Consider the following 27,526-nt stretch of genomic DNA (forward strand, 5'->3'; position numbering starts at 1 on the left):
CCAGCTGTCAGGAGGTCTAGAGTTCTAGGTGCCCCCCTGCCCTATGCACGAATCAGGCTTTTTAAAACTGAGGGGCCTCAGACCAATACTTATATCTGTTGAGTGGTTTCACTGGCCTCAAATGTACCTATGTATATTCTCTCTCTCTCTCTCTCTCTCTCTCTCTCTCTCTCTCTCTCTCTCTCTCTCTCTCCTCCCCCCTCCCTCCCTCTCTCTCTCTCATACACTCATACACACACACACACACACAGAGACAGACAGACAGATGACAGACAGACAGGCCCTCAGGGAATACACTTTTTGTTCACCATTGTGGTGTGAGTTCCAGTTTGTTTACTTTAAAAACTCACCGTTGCAGCAGTGTTTCTGTGCCCATTCCTTCCTTCAGACCACTTCAACCTGCTCTTTTCTTGGAGCCATAGAAGGGGTTGGGGGGTGCTGGGAAGCTGAGGCAGGAGGATTCCAAATTTCGAGGCGTCCACAGTGGTACCTGTCTCAAATAGCAGAAAGTGAATAGAATCCTATTCCTGTGATGTATGGAAGGCAGTGAGTTTAATAGAAGCTTGGACAACCTTTTCTATTTTAGTGTGCCTTTTCTCTACAGATCTATAGATTAAAAATCAGAACCAAATATGGTAGCTGCCTGGGGTGCAGAAGCAGATTGGTTACTTGACTCTACAACTTCTAATACAGCCTAGGCAATATGGGAAGCTTTTAAAAGTAATTAATCAGATTAAATTCTAGTCACGCTTCAATACCTATAATAATTGCTATACACCGCACACCTTGGATTATCTAATCGTTCATTGTGCTTCTAATTCTACCTTTTTAGTAAAAAGTTACAACTATACGTGAAATTGGTAAGTTTATAAACCCAATATTTAGTCATGATCACGTTGCCTGTAATAAAATCAGTAATGGTTTTTCAATGCTCTGACTTGTGATCCGCCAGTCACTCATTTATGGAACTAATCATCAAACCAACATTTATTCTGTTAAAACTTTTATTTTTTGACTCTTATGTTATGGAAATGGAAAACTTGTTCTCTAGCAAGAAATCTCTTGTATCATTTTATTTTCGGAGTCCCGGAAAAGGGTGAGTGGATCAGAATTGTGGACCAACCTCACTCCTTCAGATAGAAAACAATGGAGTATTTGCTCCAATTAGGTTAGTGTGGGTATTTTTCTTCACATTGGTTTTCACTGTGTGAGGTGGGCATGGAGGGTAGTTTGTTAGCTTTAAAACAACAATGGACTCTGTCAAGTCTCTTTGTTTCATGGTTAGTTTGTTTAAACTATTGTATAGGAGTGGGTGGACCTCTGCCCAGAAACACACTTAAGGGGAGTTATTTGGACTCTGACATTTTATCTCCCATGGGTCCAATGGATGGAGACTACAAACAGTAGCCCTTCTGTATACAGCACCTCTGACACTAATCATACTTTATTATTTGTTTTTCTATGTTGATTTTCCAACCAGAACTATAGGTACAGTTTAAATGAAGGGGGTGGAGGAGGGAGGAGAGAAAATACATTGTACCAAGGACCTTGGATATGACTGTCATAGCAGTAAGGGGTGACAGACTGGCTTCCTTAAATATTCACTTAATTTGTATTTCCTGGACATACTTTTTCTGTTCTCAAAATGGATACTAGTTATGGCTCACAAGAAAAACAGCCTGAAATAAAGCAAGCCATATTTATGACTTTCGACCCACCAGTGTCTTCTGGCTGTCTCTGGAACTGTGAGCTCCACTTGCAGGTACACTGTGTAAAACCGTTGTCAGAGCTGTGATTTCGTTCTGGATGCCATAAAACGGAGTCTAAGTTTCGGTGGATAATCTGAATGTCCCAGTTTTGTTTCAAATTTACGATTTGATATCCTGACATTAGCAGCTACTTTACATCTATTAATCAAGAGCCTTGTAAGTTCCCTATTGTTAGCTTTCAATTGGTAAAGCTTGGCTTTATGACTACAAACATCTTTTTCCTTTTATCCTCTTGAATTCTCCATGAAACATAGATTCCTTTTGTGGTCTCTCTCTCTCTCTCTCTCTCTCTCTCTCTCTCTCTCTCTCTGTGTGTGTGTGTGTGTGTGTGTGTGTGTGTGTGTGTGTGTGTGTGTGTGTTTCATTCATCTAAATACTGGTAGCCCGGTGTGGTGGCTCGTGTCTTTAATCACAGCCCTTGAGAGACAGAGACTAGCAGATCTCTGTGAGTTCAAGGCCAGCTTAGTCTTCATAGTGAGTTCCAGAACAGCCAGACTATCTGTGGAGAAACCCTGTCTCAAAAAGCCAAACCAAACAGCAACAAAAACCACTTGTAAACTCCCCTAGGGTGTAACATTGAGAATTGGTCTTTCTTCTGGGAAGCATGAGGTAAGTGATTCGGGTTGAATCTGAAGACTGCCCTGAGCACCTCCCGCCCCCAATCCATCATGAGGATTTAAGAGATAAGAGTAGAAACCATTATTGTTTCCAACAGAATCTCAAAGTTTTAGCAATTTGGGATACTCTGTGTGTGTGTGTGTGTGTGTGTGTGTGTGTGTGTGTGTGTGTGTGTGTGTGTGTGTGTGTGTGTGTGTGTGCGCGCGCGTGCGTGCGCGCGCGCGCATTAGCAATTCAATGTCTGATTTGCCCACACAATTACTTTCAACTTCTTTACTCCTTTGACTTGGAAGAAAGAGAAAGCAGATTTTGCTCAGCTGCACGGTTTCCTGGTGAGTTGGTTAGCAACAAGGCTTGCCAGTCAGGGTTCACATAGCAAAGAGTAAACACATTTCATTTAGACAATTACTAGTGTGTTGACTTCCTCGCTATGCAGTTTTCTGTTTTATTGTCTTCAATTATTTTCTCCCCCGCTTGTTACTCAACTTTTTACTTGTGTGTTATTCTTGCCTTCCATTATATCGAGAGCAGAAATTTTCTACATTTCCTCTTTGCTGGTTAGCCACAAAGAACAGGTAGGGAGGAAGTTTATCTGAAGGGAGAGAGGTGCCACATGTCTCTGCCTTCCTTACAAAGCCGTGGCTCCTTACGCACCAACTAAGGAACAGGCTAAAGCGTCTACAAGTATCAATCTCACTGGAAAGGTCTAAGACCGGTCTCGGGGCAATGTCTTTGCTTTTCACGGTACAGACGGGACGCGGGGATCGTAAAGAGAAACGCAGCTGCAACTTAGAACTGAGGACGCCGGGAAAAGGCGCCTCTCACAGCCGCCTAGGAGTTTGCAGCTCCCATGCACCTGGCGACCGACACGGCAGGCCGGAGGCGGCGCGTCCCCGAGGACGCGGCCCGGGCCGGCGTGCACCGCAGGAGGGCCAGACTCAGCGGCCCCAGGCTGGCCCTGGCCAGCTGCGGCCCCGCGCGCTCGGCCTCCCCGGGACACCTGCCCCGAGTAAAAGTATACTTATGGCCGTCGCGGTGCACGCGGACTCGCTCGCTCCACACCCCCAGAGCTCGCTCGTCTCCAGCCTGGAAGCAGGCCCCTCCCCGCGCAGCTGTCGCCGCCGCCTGCGGGCTCCTTTCACTTTCTCACGGCCAAGTCACCCAGAGGGGAGCCACTGCCGCCGCCGCCACCGCCGCCGCCGCCGCCGCGGTCCACGAGCTCCGCCCCTCCCCGGAAAAAACACGCCCACCCAACAGTCGCCGCCTGCGATTGGCGCGCGCAGGCGGCAGCTCCTGACCGCCACTCCTATTGGTCGGGCTGCGCCGTCAGTCCCGCTGCTTCTCCGCCCTCCCGGAACACCGCTCTCCTACTGGGCGCCACCGAGGCCAGGGGCGGGCCAGGGACCCGGGCCCGCCGCTTTCGCTCAATCGCTGAGCGGCCGGCGCGGGCGGCCCGGCCGGGCGGGGGCCACATCTGGGCCGCGCCGCCGCGTGCGTGCGTGTGCGTCGTCCGCCCCCGCCCGCGCCCCGCCCGCCCCGCCCCCCGGCCCGGCGCCGCGCGCTCGCCCGCCCGCCCGCTCCCCGCCCGTGCGTCTGGCAGGCTGCGGCCGCCGCTGGGCTGCTGCCATGGGGAGCCGTTGAAAGAGTGGGGCCCTGTGGCTCGGCCGCGCGCCTCAGGCTGCCAGCGCGGGCGGGGGGCGGCGGGGCGCGCGGGGCCCGGGCCGGGGCCGGCGGGCGGGCGGGGGCCGGCGGAGGACGCCCACAAGTCCAGCGGCGGCGGCGGCGGCAGAGGAGGAGGAGGAGGACGCGGCGGGGACGCGGCGACTCGGGCCGCTCCGTGTGAGTCCCCGCGCCCGCCCTGCCCCGCTGCCGACCGTGGGCTCCCGCCGGGCGGAGTTAGTTAGTGCGGCGGAGGGCGGGCGGTGCGGCTCGCCTCGCCTCGCCTCGCCTGGCCGCGCTCCCCGGCCGGTGCAGCTGCGGCGCGGGCGGACTCGGTGCAGCTGCGGCGGCGCCTCCCGGTGCGGAGGGCGGGCGGGCGGGCGGGGAGGGGCCGGGCCGCCGCAGCTGCAGCGCCCAGGGACGGCCGCGGCTCCGGGGCCGGTGCAGCTGCAGGGCCGGGGGAGGGGGAGGGCGCGGTGCCCGGGTTGCGGTTGCCGGGAGGCCCCGGGGGCTGGCGCGCGGCGGCGGCGGGGGAGCGGTCGCCGCGCCGCTTCTTGCGACTTTTCTTTTGTTGTTGCCGCGACCCGGGTCTGTTTTCTCGGCCGTTGTGGAAGGTGCTTTCCTGCTGCACCGGTTCTCTGCCCTGCACCTCCTTCCCCGTGGTTTCACCCTTCCTCTTTCCCTGAGTGCTTTATGCACCGCGAACTGCGTGAAGATTTGCATCTCTTCTCCCACCCCGGAACCTCACACACACACCCGGGGCACCCTGCCCCCACCTCTGAAAAACAAACCCCAAACCTCCCAGAACCTCCGAGGGTCTGCGGTAGCGGTGGACGGGTTGATCCGTGGAGTGGATGTCTTCGGGCCATTGCGGTGCTTGGGACTCTTTAAACTGTCACTCACCCCCACCACCACCCCACTGGGTAAACGGGGTGATTAATGTCGGATATAGTGGAATAGGGCGAGGGCATCTGTGGAAAGGAGGGTGTGTGTGTGGCAGGGAAGTAATATATCTATCTGCACAGAGTGCCTCCCGAACGAGTTCAGAATTATGTCATTCACCGCGAAGTTACAGAAAGTTAGGTTTGTGACTCGTGAGCAAGAGCAGGACACAGTTGGGGTTTTGTTCTCTAGCTCCCTGCCTCTGTTTTCTAAGGCGAGCCTAAGTGGTTGTCGCCTGGGTTGGGACGCTTGTGCCTCAGGCCCCAACTTCTTTTTTCTACTCCTCAACCTCCCAAGAGTCCGTGGAGATGTGTCTGATATTCATAGATGTCGCAGCACCTTACAGGGCACCCAGCGACCCAGCCCCGGTTACATTAACATTTCATCAGCCATTAGAAAAGATCCACAAACTGTAGCCAAAAAAAGTTCCCAAAGTCTACACTTGGCTTCCCACCCCTCCTGGTGATCACAACCCCCTTCCCCCCAAAGTGATAGAGTCCAAGGACAAGACAAAAGTGACGACTTTTCTGAGCAGGAAGACGAATGTGCGGTCAAACAGCCATTCTAAGTGACTGTAGCAGGTTTCGTCAGTTTATTCATTTGCCTCATTGAACTGAAATACTTCCCAGGATTTCAGAAGTGCAGTTTCAGTTTGTTAATGCTGAGAGTGGAAATTTGCACTAACGGCGGCGGTGTGAACTGTTTTCCTGAGAGGTAGTTGCAGATAAGTTGCTTAGGTAAGAGAGAAACAATAAGGCGAACCACGCTGAAGTAATAGTTCTTAATAAGACTGCCAACATTTCGGAGATGTCTGCCATTATCTCCGCAGGGGAAGGGGGGAAAAACATGCTGTAATAATGTTGAAATGGGACTAGAGATGTCAAATGGGTTGGTTTAAAAATATCCCTAAGCTGCCTTTGAAACTAGACGTTGGAGTTGAATAAAAGTGAATGTGGGTTTCCTGAATAGCACCGAGCTCGAGTGTGCTGTCATATGTAAGCCAGTCCACCAACTTGAGGCAGAAGTGTTGCGATTCCATAAATACAGTAGGACTCCATATGCTGAATTTTTCAATTTCTTCTGTTAGAAAGTTTGGGGGGGAAAAGGAAGACTTTGAAGTATTTTGTTTATACTAACAGAAGAGAAAAGTTCTCCTAAGAAAAAGCTGGTGGCAGGAGTGTAGAGGAGTAGCATATGGCATTAAAGGAGCACAGCTGGAGGTAGCATTTCCATCTGAACATGATGTCAGAGCAGCTGACAGCCTGCCATCCCTCAGCCTTTTATTCTAACACACAGACAGGGAGTTAGTGTGTGCGGATCTGTGGTGGGGAAGGTATCTCGTTCCTCTCCAACATCATCTCCACTTTGCATCTGTCTCTCTTAGTCTGCTTTTTTTCCACCGATGTAACAGACCTGCAGCCAGCAAGACTCCGAGGGAAGGACTTAATCAAGTTTATGTGTCCTAAAGGTAGGAGTAGCAGGAGATTAGGTCGAGCATCTTTGTGTTTGGGTGTTTTATCTAATTTTTTTAAAATCACATTACTTTTCTAATCTACTTTATGAATAATGTGAAATTGAGCCTCAAGTGATGGTCTTACTGGAGTTGGAAGTCTTGGGCTTGCTTGGTTTATTTCTTCTGTTTGGGCAAGTAAATAACTTTAATACACAGAAATATTTCAAGTTTTCAGATGGTAAGAAGGCTTTGGAATATGGCTTTTGGAGATCACTGTGGATTAAGATGTCTTTTGTTCACTGCTGTTTGGATTCCTTTTGCTTGAGGGGGGCAGAAATAGTAAACTGTCTGGAATCCAGCTTTCAAACTTACACGAAAAGATTATTCTGGTTAAGAAGCTAGGTTGTGTAATTAATTCCACTGTGAAACCTTATTCTTCAAAACACTCGGCAAGCATGACTGGAAGCAGCATACAGCTGTAGTGCTTTTGAAACCGGAGGGTTTTTGTAGTTGGGTTTTTTTGTTGTTGTTTTGTTTTTTTGTTTTTTAAGAAGGAAGAAAGAAAGAGAACTTTTGTTCCTAGGAGAATAGTTTGACCAGTTTCCTCATTTCTCTTTCAAATCTATATTTAAGAGATCTTTTATTTCAACCTAACAATAATTATTTGCAGGAGTTTTTGTGTTGGTGACTAATTTAGAACTTGTAGATGTGAGCTGCCTGAATTGGCCAGACAGCTGTAATCGCACCCCTCTATTCTTAATCTCTTTATCTGGGCAGCAGCTGCCATATGGCTACAGTCAGCTGGATCAGATGTTTATAAGCTTCCTTCTCCGTCCCTCTCTGTCCTCTCAGCCTCCTAATTTGATCACGGCTACCTTGTGAGCTGCCCTCCAATCTTTATTTTTAGCACTCTCAAGGATTAGGATTGATGTTAGCTCTGGGGCACTTAAACTGATTGTATTGTAAGTCTTGGTTTATTCTTTTGGTGGTGTCTTTCCAAAGGTGCGGGTCAGGATGAGAGTTTCACTGTGTCTCAGCATAGTGTGGAGGAGAGAAGCCGTTTCTGGATAGTAACTGGCTTGCTCTCCATCCAGATGCACTTGCTGAGATAGATGAGGGGAGCCTGCCTTTGGTCCCAGGATGGGGAAGTGTGCTCCGCTCATCTGAGTTTTAGCTACCACAGTTGAATTTTGACCAGTTTTCCCTTCCCTTCTTTCATTCTCTCCTGCCAGAAAACATGGGAAAGATGCATAATTGGAAGAATAGAAGGTACTGGGGAAACAAAATATGTCAATTATTTTTGAAACAAAGTATTTTCTGTTGGATACCTAAGGCAGAGCCAGAAAAAAAGTTTAATTATTTATTTTTTTTTCTAGGAAGGCTTTTAAAAATACTAAATATTTAACTCACACAGTTTTTGCACTTCATTTTATAGTGGTAAAAGTTTGATTAATTTTAATATGAAGTTTCTTTTGCCCTATAGCAGATCAAAGTTTAGATGAAAATTTTCATAGTTAACAGCCTCTCTGGTTGCTAATGTTGTTGAAGTAAAGGATCTACAAAGAAACAGACTCCCCCCCATTCATTTTTTAAAATGTTTGGATTTGTTCATAGTAAAGATGATCTTTCCCATCTGTCGGTGCAGTTCTGTCTGATCTTCTGGGTGTGCAGTACCTGCAAATCTTACAGCACCAACATCTGTTCTTGTACGCAGGGCTTTTGTTGTTGTAACACTCTGACTTTAAAGTAAGTTGTTTGCCTATTCTGGACTAATTATGCAATTTCATTTTTTTTTCCCCACAACTCAACCAAGTGTGTGTGTGTGTGTGTGTGTGTGTGTGTGTGTGTGTGTGTGTGTGTGTGTTCAGTCTGGGCTTTCCAGGTAGTCGGGTATCAAAAGTGATACAAAGACTGGCTGGACATGTTTTCTTGACTCTTCAGAATTTGTGTGGGACTTTGCCTGGTATTAGAAATTCTCTCCCTTTGAAGTTAAAGCTGTCTTGTAGGTTTTGTGGGATGTCATTTGATGAGTCGTTGTTTAAATTTCTGGAAGAGGTCTGAGTTCTTGTTCTCAGTAATAAGCTAATGGAAGGCTTTAAACTTGACCAGAAGTTCTGAGAGGGGTGAGTGAGTCCATGGTGAATGCATTTAGGTTGAGCGTGTGACTTGGGAGTCCTTGGGGTGTGAGCCTGATTTAAATTCAGACATGTAACTCTCCACCACTAAGGCGGATATTTTTTAAGTGGGGACTAGAGTCTAAATTCCTGACCAGGCTCTAACCAGAAACTCCTCTTTCCCCAGGTTATGAAGACAGTATGGAGTTTCCAGACCACAGCAGACATTTGCTGCAGTGTCTGAGCGAGCAGAGGCACCAGGGCTTTCTTTGTGACTGCACTGTTCTGGTGGGAGATGCCCAGTTCCGGGCACACCGAGCTGTACTGGCTTCATGCAGCATGTATTTCCACCTCTTTTACAAGGACCAGCTGGACAAAAGAGACATTGTTCATCTGAACAGCGACATTGTGACAGCCCCCGCTTTCGCTCTCCTGCTTGAATTCATGTACGAAGGGAAACTCCAGTTCAAAGACTTGCCCATTGAGGACGTGCTAGCAGCTGCCAGTTATCTCCACATGTATGACATTGTCAAAGTCTGCAAAAAGAAGCTGAAAGAGAAAGCTACCACAGAGGCAGACAGCACTAAAAAAGAAGAAGATGCTTCAAGTTGTTCGGATAAAGTCGAGAGCCTCTCGGACGGCAGCAGCCACATGGCAGGTGACCTGCCCAGTGATGAAGATGAAGGCGAAGATGACAAATTGAACATTCTACCCAGCAAAAGGGACTTGGCAGCTGAGCCTGGGAACATGTGGATGCGATTGCCCTCAGACTCAGCAGGCATCCCCCAGGCTGGCGGAGAGGCCGAGCCACACGCCACAGCAGCTGGAAAAACAGTAGCCAGCCCCTGCAGCTCAACAGAGTCTTTGTCCCAGAGGTCTGTCACCTCCGTGAGGGATTCGGCAGATGTTGACTGTGTGCTGGACCTGTCTGTCAAGTCCAGCCTTTCAGGAGTTGAAAATCTGAACAGCTCTTATTTCTCTTCACAGGACGTGCTGAGAAGCAACCTGGTGCAGGTGAAGGTGGAGAAAGAGGCATCCTGTGATGAGAGTGATGTTGGCACTAATGACTATGACATGGAACATAGCACTGTGAAAGAGAGTGTGAGCACTAACAACAGGGTACAGTATGAGCCGGCCCACCTGGCTCCTCTGAGGGAGGACTCGGTCTTAAGGGAGCTGGATCGGGAGGACAAAGCCAGCGATGATGAGATGATGACCCCAGAGAGCGAGCGGGTGCAGGTGGAAGGGGGCATGGAGAGCAGTCTGCTTCCCTATGTCTCCAATATCCTGAGCCCCGCGGGCCAGATCTTCATGTGCCCCCTGTGCAACAAAGTCTTCCCCAGCCCCCACATCCTGCAGATCCACCTGAGCACGCACTTCCGCGAGCAGGATGGCATCCGCAGCAAGCCTGCCGCCGATGTCAATGTGCCCACGTGCTCTCTGTGTGGGAAGACTTTCTCCTGCATGTACACCCTCAAGCGCCACGAGAGGACTCACTCAGGGGAGAAGCCCTACACGTGCACCCAGTGCGGCAAGAGTTTCCAGTACTCACACAACCTGAGCCGCCACGCCGTGGTGCACACCCGTGAGAAGCCCCATGCCTGCAAGTGGTGCGAGCGCAGGTTCACGCAGTCCGGAGACCTGTACAGACACATCCGCAAGTTCCACTGTGAGTTGGTGAACTCCTTGTCGGTCAAAAGTGAAGCACTGAGCTTGCCCACTGTCAGAGACTGGACCTTAGAAGATAGCTCTCAAGAACTTTGGAAATAATTTTATATATATATATATAAATAATATATATATATATATATACATATATATACATAGATCTCTATATAGTTGTGGTACGGTCTAAAAGCAGTCTTGTTTCCTGGAACTGAAAGTTGGAATCTTGTTTTGCACTTTAGAATAATAGCATGAGAATCTCACTAATTTAGCATTCTGATAAAGAAACTAGAGAAGTCACAAGTAGAGAGCTGTCTTTCTTTTGAGGGTTAGGCCAAGTTAGCCAATAAAACCTTCTCAACAAATGGTTCTGTCACAGAACGCCTTCACATGGCTTACTTTTGTACACACTGCATTGTCTTGAGCGCTTTCCTTGTGCTCCACGCTGTTTTGTTTTGTTTTGTTTTCAGAGTAGAAATCCCCTCCAGTTTATAGCCTCTTTATATGTCTCAAATTGCATGAATATTTTCTGGCTGTTGGAAACCTGAATGCTTTTAGACCCAAATGGAAAATTTCTGAAATGCTGGATTATCTATTTTTAAACAAGCAGTTGACTTAAAACTTTCTGTGGCAACTTCTGGTTTTCTGATGGTCCCCAGTGAGAGAAATCTGACAGTACACTGGGTCACTGGGACTGTCTCTGTGAAGGTTTGCTTGAGATGAAAAGGATATTGCAGCTTCAGCAGTGTTGAACTGTGTGTTTAAAATGTGAATTACTGTTCTTGTATACTGTAATTGATTACGCGGGCTGGGGGGGTCAAAGAACTTGACAGGTTGTGTTGATGCTCTTAGTTGAGTCTTGAAAAGTAAATATTAACGCTACAGAAATGCATGAGTTTCAATATATTTTTTGTCTTTGTTTGCATTGTATAACTTTAACGAGTGAGTTTAAAATTATTTAATTTCCTTAGAAAAATAGCACCATTTGGGAAAAAAACTGGTGTTACGAAGAACATAAATGCACTGTTTTTATTTTTATTTTTATTTTATATAATTTAAATTGACTTTTCCCACGTCTTTAAGTTTGAAACTGTTAAGCTGAATAAAAACTTAAGCTGCAAATCGATAACTTCGCTACATTACAAGGAGCATAGAAATGTTTACAAACGGCTTACAGAATTGCATGTGCAGGGCGCATCCATGCCACACTTGTAATTGCACAGAACCCATGCCAGCTCAGAGTTTAGGTGTACACACGTACCCAGCCGAGTGTTTTTAGAGTAACTACTGCACAAATTGACAATAGGTCATAGGTCATTCTCTCTCTCCCCCCCCCTTTTGCTTCCCTTTTCTTTTTCTCCCCTATTTCCTTTCCTTCCCCCTACCCCCTAACTCATGAAAAGACTCTATGGACTGAAAAGCCCCAGGCTGAAAGGACTGAACTGCCTTGATTGACATGGGGAAGGGGGTTAGTAGACTGTGTATCGGCAGCACAGGCTGCAGCCCGACGTGTGGGTCTGATGGCCAGCGTGCAGGGCAGAAGCATTTTGCACACTGTTTGTTTTCCTGTCTTGCACTTACAAATAAGGTCTATGGGAGTAGCATGGAAAACGGTTGTTGTTTTTCCCTTTTTCTTTTTTAATTGCTTTTGTTTAAAATTTGATCGCCTTAACTACTGTAAACATAGCCTATTTTTGTGCTTAAGATACTGAATGGAAAACTCCATTGTGTGTTGCTGGACTGTTTTGGAAATATTTGGTCAAATGTATGTTAATTTGGCTGTAATGGCATTTAAAGCAAGCAAACAAACAAACAAAAAAAGCTGTGAAAATGGCCTTGGAGCATTATCTTTAGTTACTTGAAGAGTTTCTAGTTTTTTTTAATACAGTTTATGTTAAAATAATCTTTATTAATTTAGAGAAGACAATCAATGTCTGTGAAAGAACGGACTCTTTGGATTTTTTTTTTTTTTTTTTGTGGTCATTGTGAGTGATTGCTTTTTCTTTTCCTTAGTTTCACATTCTTCCTTTGTTGTAAATCTTAGACTGACATCTAGCTTTGACAATCATAGTATGTTTTATTTCCTGAGGGGGAATAACTTACAATACTGTTTAGTTTTGTACTATTGGTGTGTTGGTGAATTTTTAAACTGTGTGCTAACTGCAATAAATTATATGAACTGAGAATTCCCCGTGTGCTTTTTGTATCATAGCCGCACAGCAGACTTTGAGGTTGGCGTAGTGCATGGCATCTCTATTTTAATATCAAGTTTTATTCGGTTTATGAGCTATCAGACTGCTTTAGGGTTACCCAAGTGGAAATGTGCGCCTTCTCACCATTGAAGAGGACACTACATGCACATTGAAAAATACAACCCGTCTTCCCAGTATAGATCACGACTCGAGATAATTCCCTAGAAATTGTGAATGCAAAGACCTTGAGGTAGCAAAGGTAGGTTTTCGTAATAAGCCGCACAACTACTAACCCATACACAGTGCAAGTCGCTTTCCATGCATGATTTTATCCTAAGTTGATTGGTCAAATCCATTCTCCCATGTTCTGGCTTTAAGTGGAAAATTGGAGGAGACCGGATGTCTTAATTTGGAAGACTGCTTGGTTAATGAGTGGAAGTCTAGGCAATTGAATTAGCAGGCATTCAGTTGTTCAAGATGAGCTGGGCATGTCCGTTTTCCTTACCAGCATTCAAAAGATCCTAGTGTTTTGAGTTCTAATTTTAAAATGTATTTCAGTACGTACCATTAGAACTATCAGTCCCCTTTGTCACTGCCGCTGCCTCCATTTCCTGCCTGGCGGTTGGGTTTGTGTCTGGTAAGGGCTGGTTGACTCTTGGCATCGACAGAACACATGCATGTAGAAGGACTTTGACACACTGGCCCTAGGTTGCAGTGGGGCCCAAGTCCTGAGGTTGTATAAATACTAAAATCTTAAAGCTATCCATAACTCCTAAAGATAAATAAGGTAATAATAACTTTCCACTACACCAAAAAGCCCACAGCAAGGTTAACTTTGTGGGGGAATCCATAGTGTGAAACACCATTTATTTAGAAGGTCTTTGACGACTTTGGCTAGACACAAAGATTTTTATCATAAAGTACATAAAAATTTCCAGTTTGGAGTGATACATTCAGTTTGGGTTTTTTTGTTTGTTTTTTTTACATTCAGTTTTTAACAGAGGAAGTAATATAACTAACACAACTCAAAATTGGCTTTAAACAACTGAACATTTCACATGACGGGGCAACTTTTATTTGGCCTCCACATAGCCGTTCCCTGAGCAGCTAGCAAGTGAGAGACTCTTGTCATTTTCCTGCGAGTTAAAGCTTCCCGAAGAGGCTGAGGACTTATGCACCATTCAGTCCCACGACTCTTCATTTTAAGTGAGCACTACCTTAGCAGGCTTCACAGGCTAGACTCATAAGCGTTCTATGATTTAGAAACAACGTCTTACAATGCCGCACAACAGGCACAGAATGCTATTACACAAAGGGTCCCATTTGGCATGTGACACGCGAGAACCCATTGTTCCTTCACTGAACTGAGGAAAAAGTTGTCACGCAATCCAGTTGGAAACCTGTAAAAATCAGGCCCTCCTTTGACATCTGGCTGATTCCTAAATACATGCTAAAAATATGGTTTCACTTACTTTTGAAAACATCTGTTTCTTTCAGGTAATCAATTATGCCCTGGATTGCTGTGGGCCCAGCATTGTGTGCTAGGTGTACCCTGGGGAATAGCTGACGAGTAGAAGACACTAAGGATGCGGGTTGGGGATTTCCTTCCTAGTTAATTATGCTATCAGATTAATACGAGAACCATGTAGAGTTTACCCTTAACGGACTTCACATGGGCCTCTAAAAAGAGGTTTTTGGAAGGTTAGAAAAAGGTGAACGTTATTTAAAATTATATATTACTCACATTAAGTATTAAAAAAAAAACTTGTCTCCCCAAGTAAAATTTTTATTTGAACTACTGTAAGAGAAACTGCTGGATTTTCTTTAACCTTGGATTTCCTAGTTTTACAGATCAAATACTCATAAAATGCATTTTTAAAAAACCTTGAGAAACCCCATTTTTAAAAATCAGATAAAACTGTTTTTAATCCCTTAAGATCTCAAAATTTCCCGCAGTTTGCCTATATGTTCTCATTCCTATAACGCTTAAAATCTGAGTTCTAGCCTAACGAAACCTTGCATATTTCTGGGTAGAAAAAATTTAATTGTAGACATCAACCTAAATTTTGATTGTATTTATTTATTGCAATGTTTGAAAATGCTAATGGAGTGTAGTGGGTGAGGTAAGTGTGAATTTTGAAGTTCAGGATAGAAAAGCTGTGTCACTTTGATTAAAGTCCTCTGCCATTGAAATACTGAGCATAATGTCATCTTAAAAATAAAGCAGTGGCTTTAGTTTTTAAGAGAAAATAAATGGCTTTTAGGAATTTAATTTTGGCCAGAGTCCAACTTTATTACGCTGACAGGATTTTGTCCCTTATGTTAGAATATTTATTTATTTATTTTTATTTATTTATTTATCTTTACCTTTTGCCTGCGGAATTCTGGCAAAATATCCATCGTTTCTTGGAATAGATGTGCAGTCACTTATCTGACTTAAGTCAACTTCGCTCCAACAGACTCCTAGCCCTCTCCATGCTGTACAGTCTCGATCCGGTCTTAGCGACTAACAGCAGAGGGGTCAGCTACATCTTAGGATGGCATTGAGAGCTTTCAGAAATTCATTTTGACAGGCCATTCAGAAATTAAGCTTTTAGTATTCTTGCAAATCAATACCTTTAGGAACCCTCGCCTATTTTCGTGATTACTTATGGAAGAAACTGAACCCCAAATGGGAAATGCTACGAGGAGACGGAGTGGCTGTTTAGAAATGGACCGGCCAGCACCAATAGTTTGAGCAGTTCCTTTTTTCTTATTTCTTTAAAAATCCAAGTACCTTATCATGCTCTGCTTATGCTAAATGCATTGCAATTAATTCTCCAATTCAGACATATAGAAGAGTTTTACTTTCTTGTAGTATATTCAAGCCCTTGAAAGAGGGGGGGACTGGGAAGGGGGTTGAGGGGAGGGATGAAGTACCCAGTTACCTTCTCTAATTCTATTCTGATATTTACTAATCTCTTCAGTTTCGAGCTTTATATGGGATGATGCTTTTCTTTAGTTGAAAGAGTAGCTTTAACGATATCCTTTAAAACCAAAGGCTGCCTTGAATTTGTGGTCACTTATTCCCACCTCCACCCCCCACCCCCAAATAAGGTATATCCTTTTCTAAGCTTTAGGAATGGATTTACCCTTAGACTGAAGGAAGATGCATCTCTTTGGGGAATAAGAGGAAAACAAAACAAAATCCCATTTGGGTTTAAAATGTAGCACACTTAGAAACAGTTTCACAGAGTGAGCGCGGAACAGCCTTCAGAGTTTCCGAGACACACAGAGATTCCCTTCACTGAAACTAGCGGCATGCAGCCTCTTATGATCTGTGCAGTTAATCATTAAATTAGGTGGCTTTTGTTAAGTGTCAGTGTGCATGCCTAATGTGACCCTATAGGAATTTTTTAAAAGTTGTCCCAAATATTCAAGTTTGTCAAAGGTATGCTTGTAGTTCATTTAAACTGGAGCAGGAAAGAATGCTTGAATATTGGTAAGCATGTGCAAATAGATTATATCTGTTCTGATATAGAAAATGTGTAGATCGTACTGAACCCGAAAGCCTAGCATGATTTTACTCCTGTCATGCCAGCCTACAGCTAACTTTTGGTATGTGACAGAATTTAGAAGAAATGTATCCATCATGCATGAATATATTTACTCAAACCTATAAAAAGAATATGGACATTTCACTGAAAAAAAAAAAACATACTTAATGCGGGTCACCTTACCCCCGAGAGGATTATTAATGACTAACATTTTGTGTATCATTATTATCTGAGATGAGCTTTGATCAAAGTGAATGTATTTAAATTTTTCTCTTGGATCTCTTAAAGATTTTTTTAGGAGATTGAAAATACATATGAGCCTTTTCTTTGAAGCGCTAGCCTCGGCTTGGTAATACTGAAACTTCATTTGCACGTTTACTAGACAGCAATGCCTCCGAAGCAGGTCGCTGGGGACAACTGTGCAGGAAGCACAATAGTACAATAATTAAATACTGAAGAGAAACGTCTATGTTAGTGAGCTGGAACTACCAGAGGAGGTAGTGACATCTATGTGTATTTAATAGGGGGGTGGGGGGGAAATCCCATTTTCTAACTTACAACAGGTCTCCATCATACCACATCTCATGAAAATTAGATTGGCAAAGTTATTTCTGTAGCTACCTGGCCATGAGAAAGAGGGTGCCCCAGTATGTGACGGGAGGGAAGAAAGGGGAGAATGACCCAGGGTTACAGCCCCTACACTATCAGAGGACAGGCATCTCTTAGGTAAAATTTAAGATCTCTACCATATCCTCAAGATCTTGCAAGTGAATGATCTAAGAAGAAGCTGCTGGCTGCTGGGTGTTTCCTTAGGTCTGATTCTCGCTGAGGCACAAACTGAAATTCTCACCTCGTGCCCTGCTTTCTAGCTTTCTTCGTGTCCATTTATTTACCACAAGAAGGTAAAGGTTGTGTATCCAGTGATCTCGACACCATGGCACAACTGAGTCTTCTAGCCAAGTTGTCTCCATGCCTTTCTACCATTCGGGGGTGGCGGGAGATAAATTTGAAATGAAAACTCTAGTTTAGATTAGCCTATTTACTGCCCTGAGTACCAGTTACCTGTGTGTTTGTGTACCCAGACAGGGGCAGGGGCGGGGGTGGGGTAGGGGCTGAGCCTGTAGATGAAGGAGCTGAGACATTTCTGGGGCTCCTTACAATAAATGACATCAAACTGGATGAAAACCTTCGCTGAGAGGCAAAGAAATTAGAGGCTGTGTTGGGGCACAAAGAACTTTTGCTTTTCATAGTAAGTGTGAAGTCTAGAAAAATGTGGTGGTTTCTCATGTTCTATTTATATGTTATTTTACTTGAGGGATGCCTCAAAGCGATGCTAGAACCACTTCTGTGCAAAGGGGGAGGGAGGGGAAGCTTGTCATCATGTATCCAGTGTGCTATGTAAAGGTGCTTATCTTGCAGTAAAAATAATTCTTCAGTGAGAACGCGACAGGCGCTCCGGAGGCTTGACCAGTATGGGAGGGTTTTAAATGACTGATGTGTTGTTGTTTAAAAGTCAGTCAAATAGCACCCTCGAAGAACGAGGCTCTCAATCTTCATGTTTTTATTTACTGATACATATATTTTTTTAATCTCTCCAAAGATAACGGTTAAGCCCTGTAAGCAGAGAGAGAGAGAGAGAGACAGAGACAGAGACAGAGACAGAGACAGAGAGGAGAGAGAAAGAGAAAAAGAAAAAAACCAAGACTGTATCTCAAATCTGAATATTTGGATTCTGGACTGATAGTCTTTAAAATAAATCATCAATTCTGTTCTTCAAATTGTGAAAATCTAAGGTCTAACTAGAATGGCTCAGAAATTCTCCGTGACGTCAAGACCTGTGGTGGTTGTCTGATAGCCTCTTCTCACAGGTCGCTGCCGTGGCTGCTCTCCCAGGTAGTAACCTAGGATCACAAACACTTGAAGCTGTCTGGCACAGAGGGGACATCCAAGTCATTCACTCTGGTACAGCGAGAAACAGCCTGAGAGCAAGGTGTTGGGGAGAAGAGGGTCCGAGCTCATTGCAAACATCTCACAACATCCCCCAGATCTTGGGTACGTAGCATTTTAAAAAGATGGTCCTCTTCTCTTTTTAGAGGCCACACTGGCAATGTCAAATCCCTTGCTTTAGGTTCATCTTTGATCAAGACTGAAATCTCCATCCTGGTTATAACTCTGAGGTGAAATTCTCACTATAATATTCGTCGGGGTTGCCATACCCATTGTCTGCTACAAACACTTACTACTGGGATCTAGATTGGAAAGTCACTGCTCCTATTGTGGCCTTTGCTTCCAGTTTGACCCAGTCATCAGCTCCACACAGCAGGGTACTCTCTGTTGCCGTCTGAACTCTGCCGGCCTCCTCTCCTTCACCTCAAGAACTGAAACCCGACAGCATCCTCCCAACTCACTCTCCCTTCACACATTCCAGCTAGGAACCGACTGCTTGGGTTCCCATAAAGTGAGTTATTTGTTCAGCCACAACGAGGCAGTGCTCTGTACAGGCGGGGACAGGCAGGGAGCGGACAGTTGTCAGTGTTGCTGGGCTCCGGGAGGCAGAGGAGTATGGCCGTGTGCTGAGGTGCCAGACTCCAGCTACCTCAAAACTCCTCTGCTACCCAACAGGAGTCTCTGGGTTCCCCCTTACTGACCCCATTTTCTTAGACTATTTCTCACCTCCTCTCACCGTCAGCTACTGGAAAGAAACTTCAAAGGAAACTCAGGGAGACATACATGTCCAGGCCACAAATGTGGGGTCTCACTGCCACATTCGTTTCCTCATCTCTAAGAACAGGAGGACTATACCCTATTAATTCTCCCTGGACGCAGTGCGGCCATATATGTACATATAGACTTCCAAATTCTCAGAGGAAAGTTGCTATGAAAGTTTTAGGGGACAATACTTTTATAAAAATAATCTGTTTTTACACCAAGGTGAAAGTTTTTCCTATCACAAAACCTTTGCAGCAATATGAATCTTTTAATTTTAATTTTTTTACTTTTGGTTTTCAGTGTGGATTTTTCTTTTAAAAAACATTAAACTCGGGGTTGGGGATTTAGCTCAGTGGTAGAGCGCTTGCCTAGGAAGCGAAAGGCCCTGGGTTCGGTCCCCAGCCCTGAAAAAAAAAGAAAAAAAAAAAACATTAAACTCAGCAAGGCACCATTCGTTTCGACTGTATCTCATTTTCAGTATGCCCTCCTGAAAAGCAATTTCTCCGTGCTGTGTGAAAATTAAAGGGTCATGGTGGTGAAAAGCTTACACACGTTCAAGTGGGTTCATGGGTGCAAACACACATGTGCAAGTTTCCTCACCGGGGTTATACTGCTGGTCCTCTCTGACAGCTTTCTCTGTGCCTGTCCTGAGTGACCTAGGGTATCACACCCATACCACTTCTTTTTGGGTAGGGGGATAAAAGGAAGATTTCATTGACGTCAGAGAAGAACTGTTACATCAAGTGCCCCACCCCCTCTACAAATGCTGAAGAAGTCAAAATTAAAATAACAGAACAAAGAAACCTGTGGTGATGATCACTGGAGTATGGTTAAGTATAAAAATCACTGTGATGAGTATACAGAATGACAACAGACAAGTGTCCGATTCCCATGTAGCCAGGAGAAGGTGGCACATGCCAGGGAAGAGCTCAGAGCATCTCTGTGTCAGGCCTTGTGTCACCAATGTGCCCTCTACGTTGTCTCAGCCATACCACAGTGTCATGCAAAGGAGTGTGAGTCCATCACTGGGAGGACAGCCGGAAGACCAGGAGAGTATGACTGTGTGTTGTGCTTAGTCGGACACTTTTAAATGCTAAGAGATGATCCAACTGTGTGTGTGTGTGTGTGTGTGTGTGTGTGTGTGTGTGTGTGTGTGTGTGTGTAGCAGGACCGAGTCCTGGATCGCTTCAGAGTTCCTATTCAGTCTGTTCACTTTCCTCTTTGATGCCATGCCACTTCACAAAACCAGTCGGGCCACCCCATCTCTCTTTTCTTTTCCTTCTTGTTATTAGGATACAATCTTACTTTTTAATCTCTCCGTTTTCATCCTTTTTTTTTTTTTTTTTTTGTAAACAGCAATGGGCATCACAATGCATGTTTGGTAAAAACAGTTCTTTGTTGGTATATTTAATCATTTGGTTAAAAAAAAAACCAAAACAATAACAAAAACAACCAAAACCAAACAAGCACCCCTCCCCCTGGAAAAAAAAACAAACCAACAACACCCAACCTTCCCTCCGCTTGATACCATAGACGAGAGTCCAAAGGGCATTAGCTGCTCGGTTGCACACATTGGAGGGAGAGTTTGCTGCGGGCTCTGTCTCCCTAATAGACTGGCGATTTTGTGAAAGATTTTGGAGGGTTTTGTTTAACCATTTCTGCTTGTGTTTTTAATGAGCTCATGATTCGTAACAAAGGCCAGGTTGTGGGGTTTGCGGCCTTTTTTTGTTTTGTTTTGTTTTGGTTTTTTTCGGACCCGATCCCTTCCGGCTGACCTGCAGAGTGGGCACCTGTGCTGCTTGCCTGGCTCACCTATGGGAGTCAAGGTGGTGGGGCCATCTCCGGGCCTGTCTTCTTGCCAGGGATGAATCATGCAGTAGGCAGGGCGGAAGGAGTCTCTTTGTTGACAGCTTTCCATCTGGACTTTGGATACGGCTGGCTGTTCGTGGAGAGCCTGGGTTAGCTGGAAAGGACTGCTCTGCTCGAGTCAGCTCCTCCATGAAGGGCCCCTGGGCGGTGGAAAACACCAGCAAAGGAGCTCCCAGCATTTCAGCTGCAAAGCAGAGAGGTGCCCCTCCCAGGTCCAGGTACCCAGATTGGCGAATGTGTACGACTCCCGCTTTGACAAGTGGGTATTTAATAGTCAATAGGATCATTTACAGCCTCATTCAAATAATCCGACTGGAGTACACCTGAATAAATACAGCACGCTCAGGTGGCTAAGCGCTAACCCCTTGGAGTTTAATAATTAAAATAAACAGACCCATTGAGATGAATTCCGGTTTTTATTTTTTTCATGTATAAATGTAAGATGCTCCTCACAGGTTGGTGTTTGTGGTTCGCACAGGAATATGACGGATAGATGATACATGTTCCATAGCTATTTAAGGAAAGAAGAGATTGTCTTAGCCATGGGGTAAAGTTACGTGATACCATCCAGTCTGATTCTAGGCCAGTGCAGAGTTTCCCCCCTATCTTTCTTTCTGTCTTTTTTTTCCTTTCCTTTTCTTTCTTTCTTTTTTCTTTTTCTTTCTTTCTTCCTTTTTTTTTTTTTTTTTGAAAGATTACTTCTTGGCAAACTAGATATGCAAACGCCAGAATACAGTAAAACCACATTTAATTGGACATACTTGCCAACTCCTTGAACACACCTTGGATTATCCCACTGGAGGCTGCTTCTGTTAAAAGCTGGGGGAGGAGGAAGTGGCACTCTGACAAGGCCTCAGATAATTTTTTTTTTCACTCGAAGTACAATTATGCAATGAGCCAAGTTTGGAAGTATTTTACTATGTTTAATAATTATTATTAAAGATATTGTAAAACATATGCATTTGTTAAGTGGAATGTAATGGGAGTTAAAAAATCATGTCATAAATTTCACTTCGGATTTATTTTTCTATTTTGTGTTTTATTTGACAGCCTTCCAACTTGAGTCTAGCCCAAAGCCTGCACTCTAATACATATCATAGTTGATATTAAAGTGAGAAGGGGGTAATTTATAGGAGCTGCCTGAGAGCGGCTTTCTTCTCGGGCCAGCCTATATGGAATTGCCACCTCTGTTCAGGTAACAGGGAATGCGAAAGCCAGTCACAGTGGGATGACAGGGACAGAGAAAGTGTTTCTGCTCGTCCAGCAGCAGCTCTGAAATCCGCATGTCCTGGGCTGGCCACTGTTCAAAAGAAGATGGAACACAGAGCGGGTACCTAGCTCTTTGTGTGAGCGGATCTTGGAGGAGCGAGGGTGGGATGGGAGGATGGGCTGGATTCGCATCTCGACCTCTCACCTGGGAAGCCAGCAATGGTTTGTTGCACGCCTTGAGCTGAAACAATTTTGTCTTACCCGTACAGTGTCTTTTCCAAAGAGGAGGAAACGCCCCTGAAACCCCACTTCTTGACTTTGAGCAGAGGTGCCATCTCTAATGATTAGCAAGACACTCTAGGGTGTTTGTGCCGAACTCCACCTGCGCTGTGAAATCCCCGTGATTTTTCTCACATTCCCACTCAAGCTGCAGAGCAACTGGGCCCTCTCTCTTCCTCGTGTGGCTGTGTCAGTGTGACTTCTGGGTGCCGCGCAACTGGATTGTTTCCCCGTGCCCCACCACGATTAATGATGGGCTATGGGAGGAGGCTGGTAGGTCACAGGAGGGCAAGGTCCCTGCATCCGCGCCCTCCCAACAACCCCAGCGGGCTCCCTTTCCTTACAGTGGGGGTGACATCCTCAGCTCTGCTTTTCTAGGTACCCTTTGAATGTATCCCCCCAGGGCTTCTGGAATCCTCCTGCAGCTCTGCAGTCTCGTGGCAGGGACTGCAGCAGCGAGAGGCTTGCATGTGCAAAGGCAATGTGGAGACGCGTGGACCTCATCCCTGAAAACAGAGCCCCTGAGGTGTGCCCTCCCACAACCCAGCAACACCAGCCCCCAGGGCCCTGGAACTTTCTCTGGACATCCCCAGTTTTGCCTCAGGCAGGGCTGACCTGAAGCTAAAGAGAGGGCTTGGGAGCTTTCTGGAAAGGTCTTGCATCTAAAACCCGGAAACCAGAAGGGAGGACAGTGACAGGAAAAAAAATCTGCACTCTTGTTCCCTGCCGGCTAAGTCGGATTGTCTTGAACAAGAGACTTTATCCGTTCATCTTTAAAATAAACATTTTGAGTCAGATGCCTCTGAGGTTCTTTCCAGCTCTCGGTTCTTGGGTATCTTTTACCTTTTTAGCTGAGACACTGATTGAACTTGAGCAGGGAAATATTTTCCAATTAGAGTGAAAATGGTGACTAATACACCGGTTGGCTTCTGAGGTGCCTGTGATCAAAGGCTTGCTTGCTTCGATCAGGGCGGGCAGGGGTAGGGCTGGAGAGGGCGTCTCTGGCCGCTGGGATTTTAATATCTAACTGCACGCACATTTACACATGTCAGCCATGTGCCTGGCATATGCCTTCTTGTCTGTGGTCAAGCCCAGTGGGTTTAGGGTTAATTTTTTTTAACAGGCAAAATCCCTAGAGATTTTAAGAACTTATTTCGTGGTTTGTTTTGTTTCGTCGATGATCTTAAGTGGATGGAGATAGAGTTGGCCGCGCTTTATACGTTTCGCCATTGGTTATGTTAACGATCAAAGGATCACATAGAGTTTGCCTAGCTAAGCGCGCGCCCTGTTAGTTCTGTAAAGGGATTTTCTGTCTCGGTTTCTCCACAGAACTTTTTTTTGGACAGCTCTCAGCCACCTTGCCCCACAGGTCCTTGTGTACGAAAAGGCAACTGTCAAAGGGAAGGTCACAAAAGACGACTGCTCCCCGGATATGGCTCGTGGGGCTCTGAGTAGTCAAAGGAATCCTACAGGTCAGAGCCTACATAGGTTAGATAGGTTATCAAAAGAGACCATACTGTTCATGCAGATGGGCTTTAAAATTAGAGAGGAGGGTTTGGGGATTTAGCTCAGTGGTAGAGCGCTTGCCTAGGAAGCGCAAGGCCCTGGGTTCGGTCCCCAGCTCCGGAAAAAAATAAATAAATAAATAAATAAATAAATAAATAAATAAAATAAAATTAGAGAGGAGTTCTTGTGCTCCCCCTCGGTGTGTGTGTGTGTGTGTGTGTGTGTGTGTGTGTGTGTGAGATAAGTATGCGCATGCATGTGGATGGCAGATCATTTTGGTGTTATTTCTCGGAAGCCATTCGCCTTGTTTTTGTGAGACAGGCTATGTAGCCCGTGCTGGCTGCCCTCAAACCTAAAAGTGGTTGAGCTATCTCAGTCTCTTCCAAGTGCTGGCATTACAGTATGAACCACCACCCCCACTCTCATTTTGTTTTGAGGCAGAGTCTCTTACTAGGAGCTAGGGTTTGCCTCCAGGCTGCCTTCAGGAATCTGCCTGACTGTCTGGACCTTCCCAGAGCTCAAAGAGCCTTGCTACGGTGCTGAATTTTTCATATGGAGTCTGGGAGGTAAACTCGGGTCCCTCTGCAGCACGCACTTCACACACGGAGCCATCTCTCCAACCAGACCATAGGATTAACTTCTTAATGAAGAATCTCACGGCACACCCATATTTCGAGTGTGTTCTTAATCCACTCCAGGCAGAAGAAATTTCTCCCAGAATTTCCTGTGCAGAAACCATCCAGGAGAATGAACGAGTACAAGTTAATTTATATGGGAGTCTAATTACGGTATTTTGATTTTTCTCTTTTCCATTCTGAAGTCACAAATGATTGAGAAATTCAAGCTCGACACAGATTGAAATAGGGCTATGCTCTCCTAAAACTCTTGGGGTTGTAAAGGAGAGAAATCCAACTTTAGTTAGTTGAAGCCAATTTTTTTTTTCCTGTCACAAGGCTATGTGGATTCAGTGGGATCCAAAAGAGGAATATGGCTGGGCCTGGGGAGCAGCTAGACCGTGCGGCTCAGAGGCTGTCTGGATTCGTTCTCCCTCTCTTGCCTCTGCTTCTCTTTCTGCTGATTGGCATTTTCCATCCCTCAGTCCACATGGTGGAACAGGGCTGCCAACTGCTTCTGCATTTACATGTCTTCATTTTCAGACACTCAGAGGGAGACTGACTTCTTTTTGTCAGTTGCAGTTCCCAAATCTTGGGGGAGGACTCTGATTGGTCAGCTTGGATCAGGTGCCCACCTCTCCACCAATGGCTGGGGCCAAGAGTGCGTCCCATTGTGCCAACAGGCAGACTCCTGTGGTGCCATATGCATGTTGAGGGGCCTGCATGTTCAGGGGGCCGGGGGCAGAGGAATAGTTCCCAGGAGCCAGGGACACGGTTCCCAGAAATGAGGCCGGAGCTACGCTGACAAAACAATAGGGGCCCATCATGTTTCTGGACTGAATTTAAAGGAAAACTATGAAAAGATATTTATTTGGAAGTGAGAATAATATGTTCTCCCTTGTGGTGTAACAGCAGTTAATTTCTAACCCACGGTCAAGCGCTAAGTGAAATAATGTATGTTTGTTAAAGCACTGTGAAAAATTAATTTTCGTGTCAACTTCCTCGCTTACCGTCTCGTAGTCTTGGAGCATCTCCACGTGCATGTTTCTGGTGTCCTTACCTGCAGAGCCCACAGATACCAACTGCAAACATCGATCCCCTTTACTGAATGCTGACCCGTGTGCCTTGTGAGCCCAGCAGCGGGTAGTCAGACAGTCGGAGCTGAGAACAGAGAAAGCACATCTGCTCTATTTGTTTGGAACTTAGAATGGTTCTGTGTGTACAAAAGGCTGCTCCCTGGCACAGGTGAGAAAGGTGTGTTTTCTACCTAGGGATGCAGGAACCCACGGAGGGGCTAGGAGATGCTCATGTGAATTAATGTCCGTGAAGTCCTCAGAGTCTGATTGCACACTGACCACCAGCCAGGGTGTTACCTACTGGGCTATGTGCTTATGCGTACCCTTCTCATGGCTGCAGGCCTCCTGGAAAGAGAGACACCATGCCTCAGGGAGACCTGCTGTCTAGTGCCCAGGAAAATGAGCCACACGAATTGGTTTAATGGAAAATAGTTCCTAGATTCTCTTGGTCCTGTCTTAGGATTTCTATTTCTGTGAAGAGACACCATGACCACTGCAACTCTTACAAAGGAAAACATCTCGTTGGGACTGGCTTACAGTTCAGAGGTTTAGCCAGTTATCTAAGGTTGTGGCAGGAAGCATGGCAGAAGGCAGGCAGTCATGGTACAGGAGAGGTAGGTGAGGAGTCTATATCTAGGAAGAAAGTGTCACACTGGGCTTGGCTTGAGCATATGAGAGCTCTGAAGGTCCTGTCCTTCAGGTGAGCCCTAAAGGTCAACAGGGGAGTAGCATTGACTCAGAGCATAGCAAACCTCCAAGTCTGGCTTCTGTGTTAAAACAGAATTTTCACCAACTCTCTTTGAAAGGCTCGCTCATCATGTTGACACCGTTCTAGATAGTGGAAGCATTGTCTCAGCCAAGACACAGTCCCAGGTGACAGAAAACTGACTCAGACCAGATTCAGAAAAGAAGAGAATCTAACTCATATAACTGAGGAGCCCAAGGGCAAGGATGGCCTTCACAGTAACCGGGTTAAGGGAGGGGCCACAAGACTTGGACAATGGCATTACTCTCACATTCTCCCCTTTCCTTTCCCACATTTCTTGGGTTTATTCCCATAATTCCAGCTAAAGATAGGCTTCCTTTATATGATAAGATAATCAAACATGGACAAAATGATCATGTCCAGCTAGTGATCCCAATGGGAAGGGGATGGCATCCTATGAATGCCTGTATTTTATTCCTAAGGGAGGAGCTATCTAGGGCTACCCTTAGACAGCATGCTCCTCAGTAGCCTGGGAAGAGATCTATGCTTAGGTCAGCTTGGGAATAATACATAGGCCTTCGTCCAGGTTTTCTAGACTGGAAATAGAGATAGAAAGGTCTTCTCTGAAGACCAGAGAAGGAGTTTCTATGAGGAAGTCATCCTGAGTTGGGTGGATAGGAAGCAGAGGGGTATAGTGGATAACATGGCTGTTTTGCTTTGAGAGAGGTTCTCATGTAACCCAGGCTAGCCTCAAACTCATTACATAGCTGAGGATGACCTTAAGGTTCTGGTCCTCCTACTCTACCTCTCGGTGCTATAATTACAGGCCTGTGTCACCAGGACAGTTTATTTGATGAATGGCTGCTATACTGTCTGGTTTTGTGTGTCAACTTGGCATAAATTAGAGTCGTCAGGGAGAAAGGAGCCTCAATTGAGAAAATACTTCCATAATATCCAGTAAGGCATTTTCTCAATTAGTGATCAATGGCAGAGGGCCCAGCCCATTGTGGGTGGTGCCATCCTGGGCTAGTGGTCCTGGGTTCTATAGGAAAGCGGGCTGAACAAGGCATAAGAGAGCAAGCCAGTGAGCAGCACTCCTCCATGGCCTCTCCATCAGCTCCTGTCTCCAGGTTCCTGCACTGTTTGAGTTCCTGTCCTGACTCAAGGGTGATGAACAAAGATATAAACATATAAGCCAAATAAACCCTTTCCTCCCCAGCTTGTTTTTTGGTCATGGTATTTTGTCGCAGCAATAAAACCTTGACTAAGCTGGCATGGAACCCAGGGCTTTGTGTGGGGCAGGGAAGTTCTTCGATGACTGAGCTCCATCCCCAACATCTTACTGATGTCTCAAAGTCGGTGCTGTACACTTGTCTCTGTTCTTACCGTCATGGCGTTATTTACTGGATATTGAAATAAACAAACAAGCAAAAAACTGTCATCAGCCTTCAAGGGTGTTCTGCAAAATAAGAAGCAAAGAGGAGCACACAGCACGTGAGGCCAGCCCGGAGGGTGTGCCAGAGACTTTTCTAAGGAAGGGACAGGAGGACAGAGATTAACCAGCAGTGAGCAGGAGGAAGAGCACGCTGGAGTCAGGGATGGTTGTGTGC

The 27,526-nt window shown here is 45.6% G+C and overlaps 1 protein-coding gene across 8 annotated transcripts; it reads left to right on the forward strand.

Annotated features, from left to right (window-relative positions):
- The first annotated feature begins 4,116 nt into the window (after window positions 1–4,116).
- On the forward strand, window positions 4,117–12,406 carry Zbtb18 (zinc finger and BTB domain containing 18). Of its 8 annotated transcripts, none has more exons than XM_032914719.1 (4): window positions 4,150–4,226; window positions 5,618–5,725; window positions 6,373–6,456; window positions 8,743–12,406. In XM_032914719.1, exons 3-4 carry the CDS (start codon window positions 6,444–6,446, stop codon window positions 10,323–10,325), a joined length of 1,596 nt encoding a protein of 531 aa, XP_032770610.1. In that variant the 5' UTR covers window positions 4,150–4,226; window positions 5,618–5,725; window positions 6,373–6,443; the 3' UTR covers window positions 10,326–12,406. The 8 variants fall into 8 exon arrangements, with proteins under 8 accessions (XP_032770616.1, XP_032770610.1, XP_032770612.1 ...); XM_032914720.1 differs by lacking the exon at window positions 4,150–4,226 and adding an exon at window positions 4,953–4,969; XM_032914718.1 differs by lacking the exon at window positions 4,150–4,226 and having other exon boundaries at window positions 4,866–5,725.
- The last annotated feature ends 15,120 nt before the right edge of the window (window positions 12,407–27,526 follow it).

The sequence above is a fragment of the Rattus rattus genome, chromosome 10 (assembly GCF_011064425.1).
Source record: "Rattus rattus isolate New Zealand chromosome 10, Rrattus_CSIRO_v1, whole genome shotgun sequence".
NCBI classification, from domain to species: Eukaryota; Metazoa; Chordata; class Mammalia; order Rodentia; family Muridae; genus Rattus; species Rattus rattus.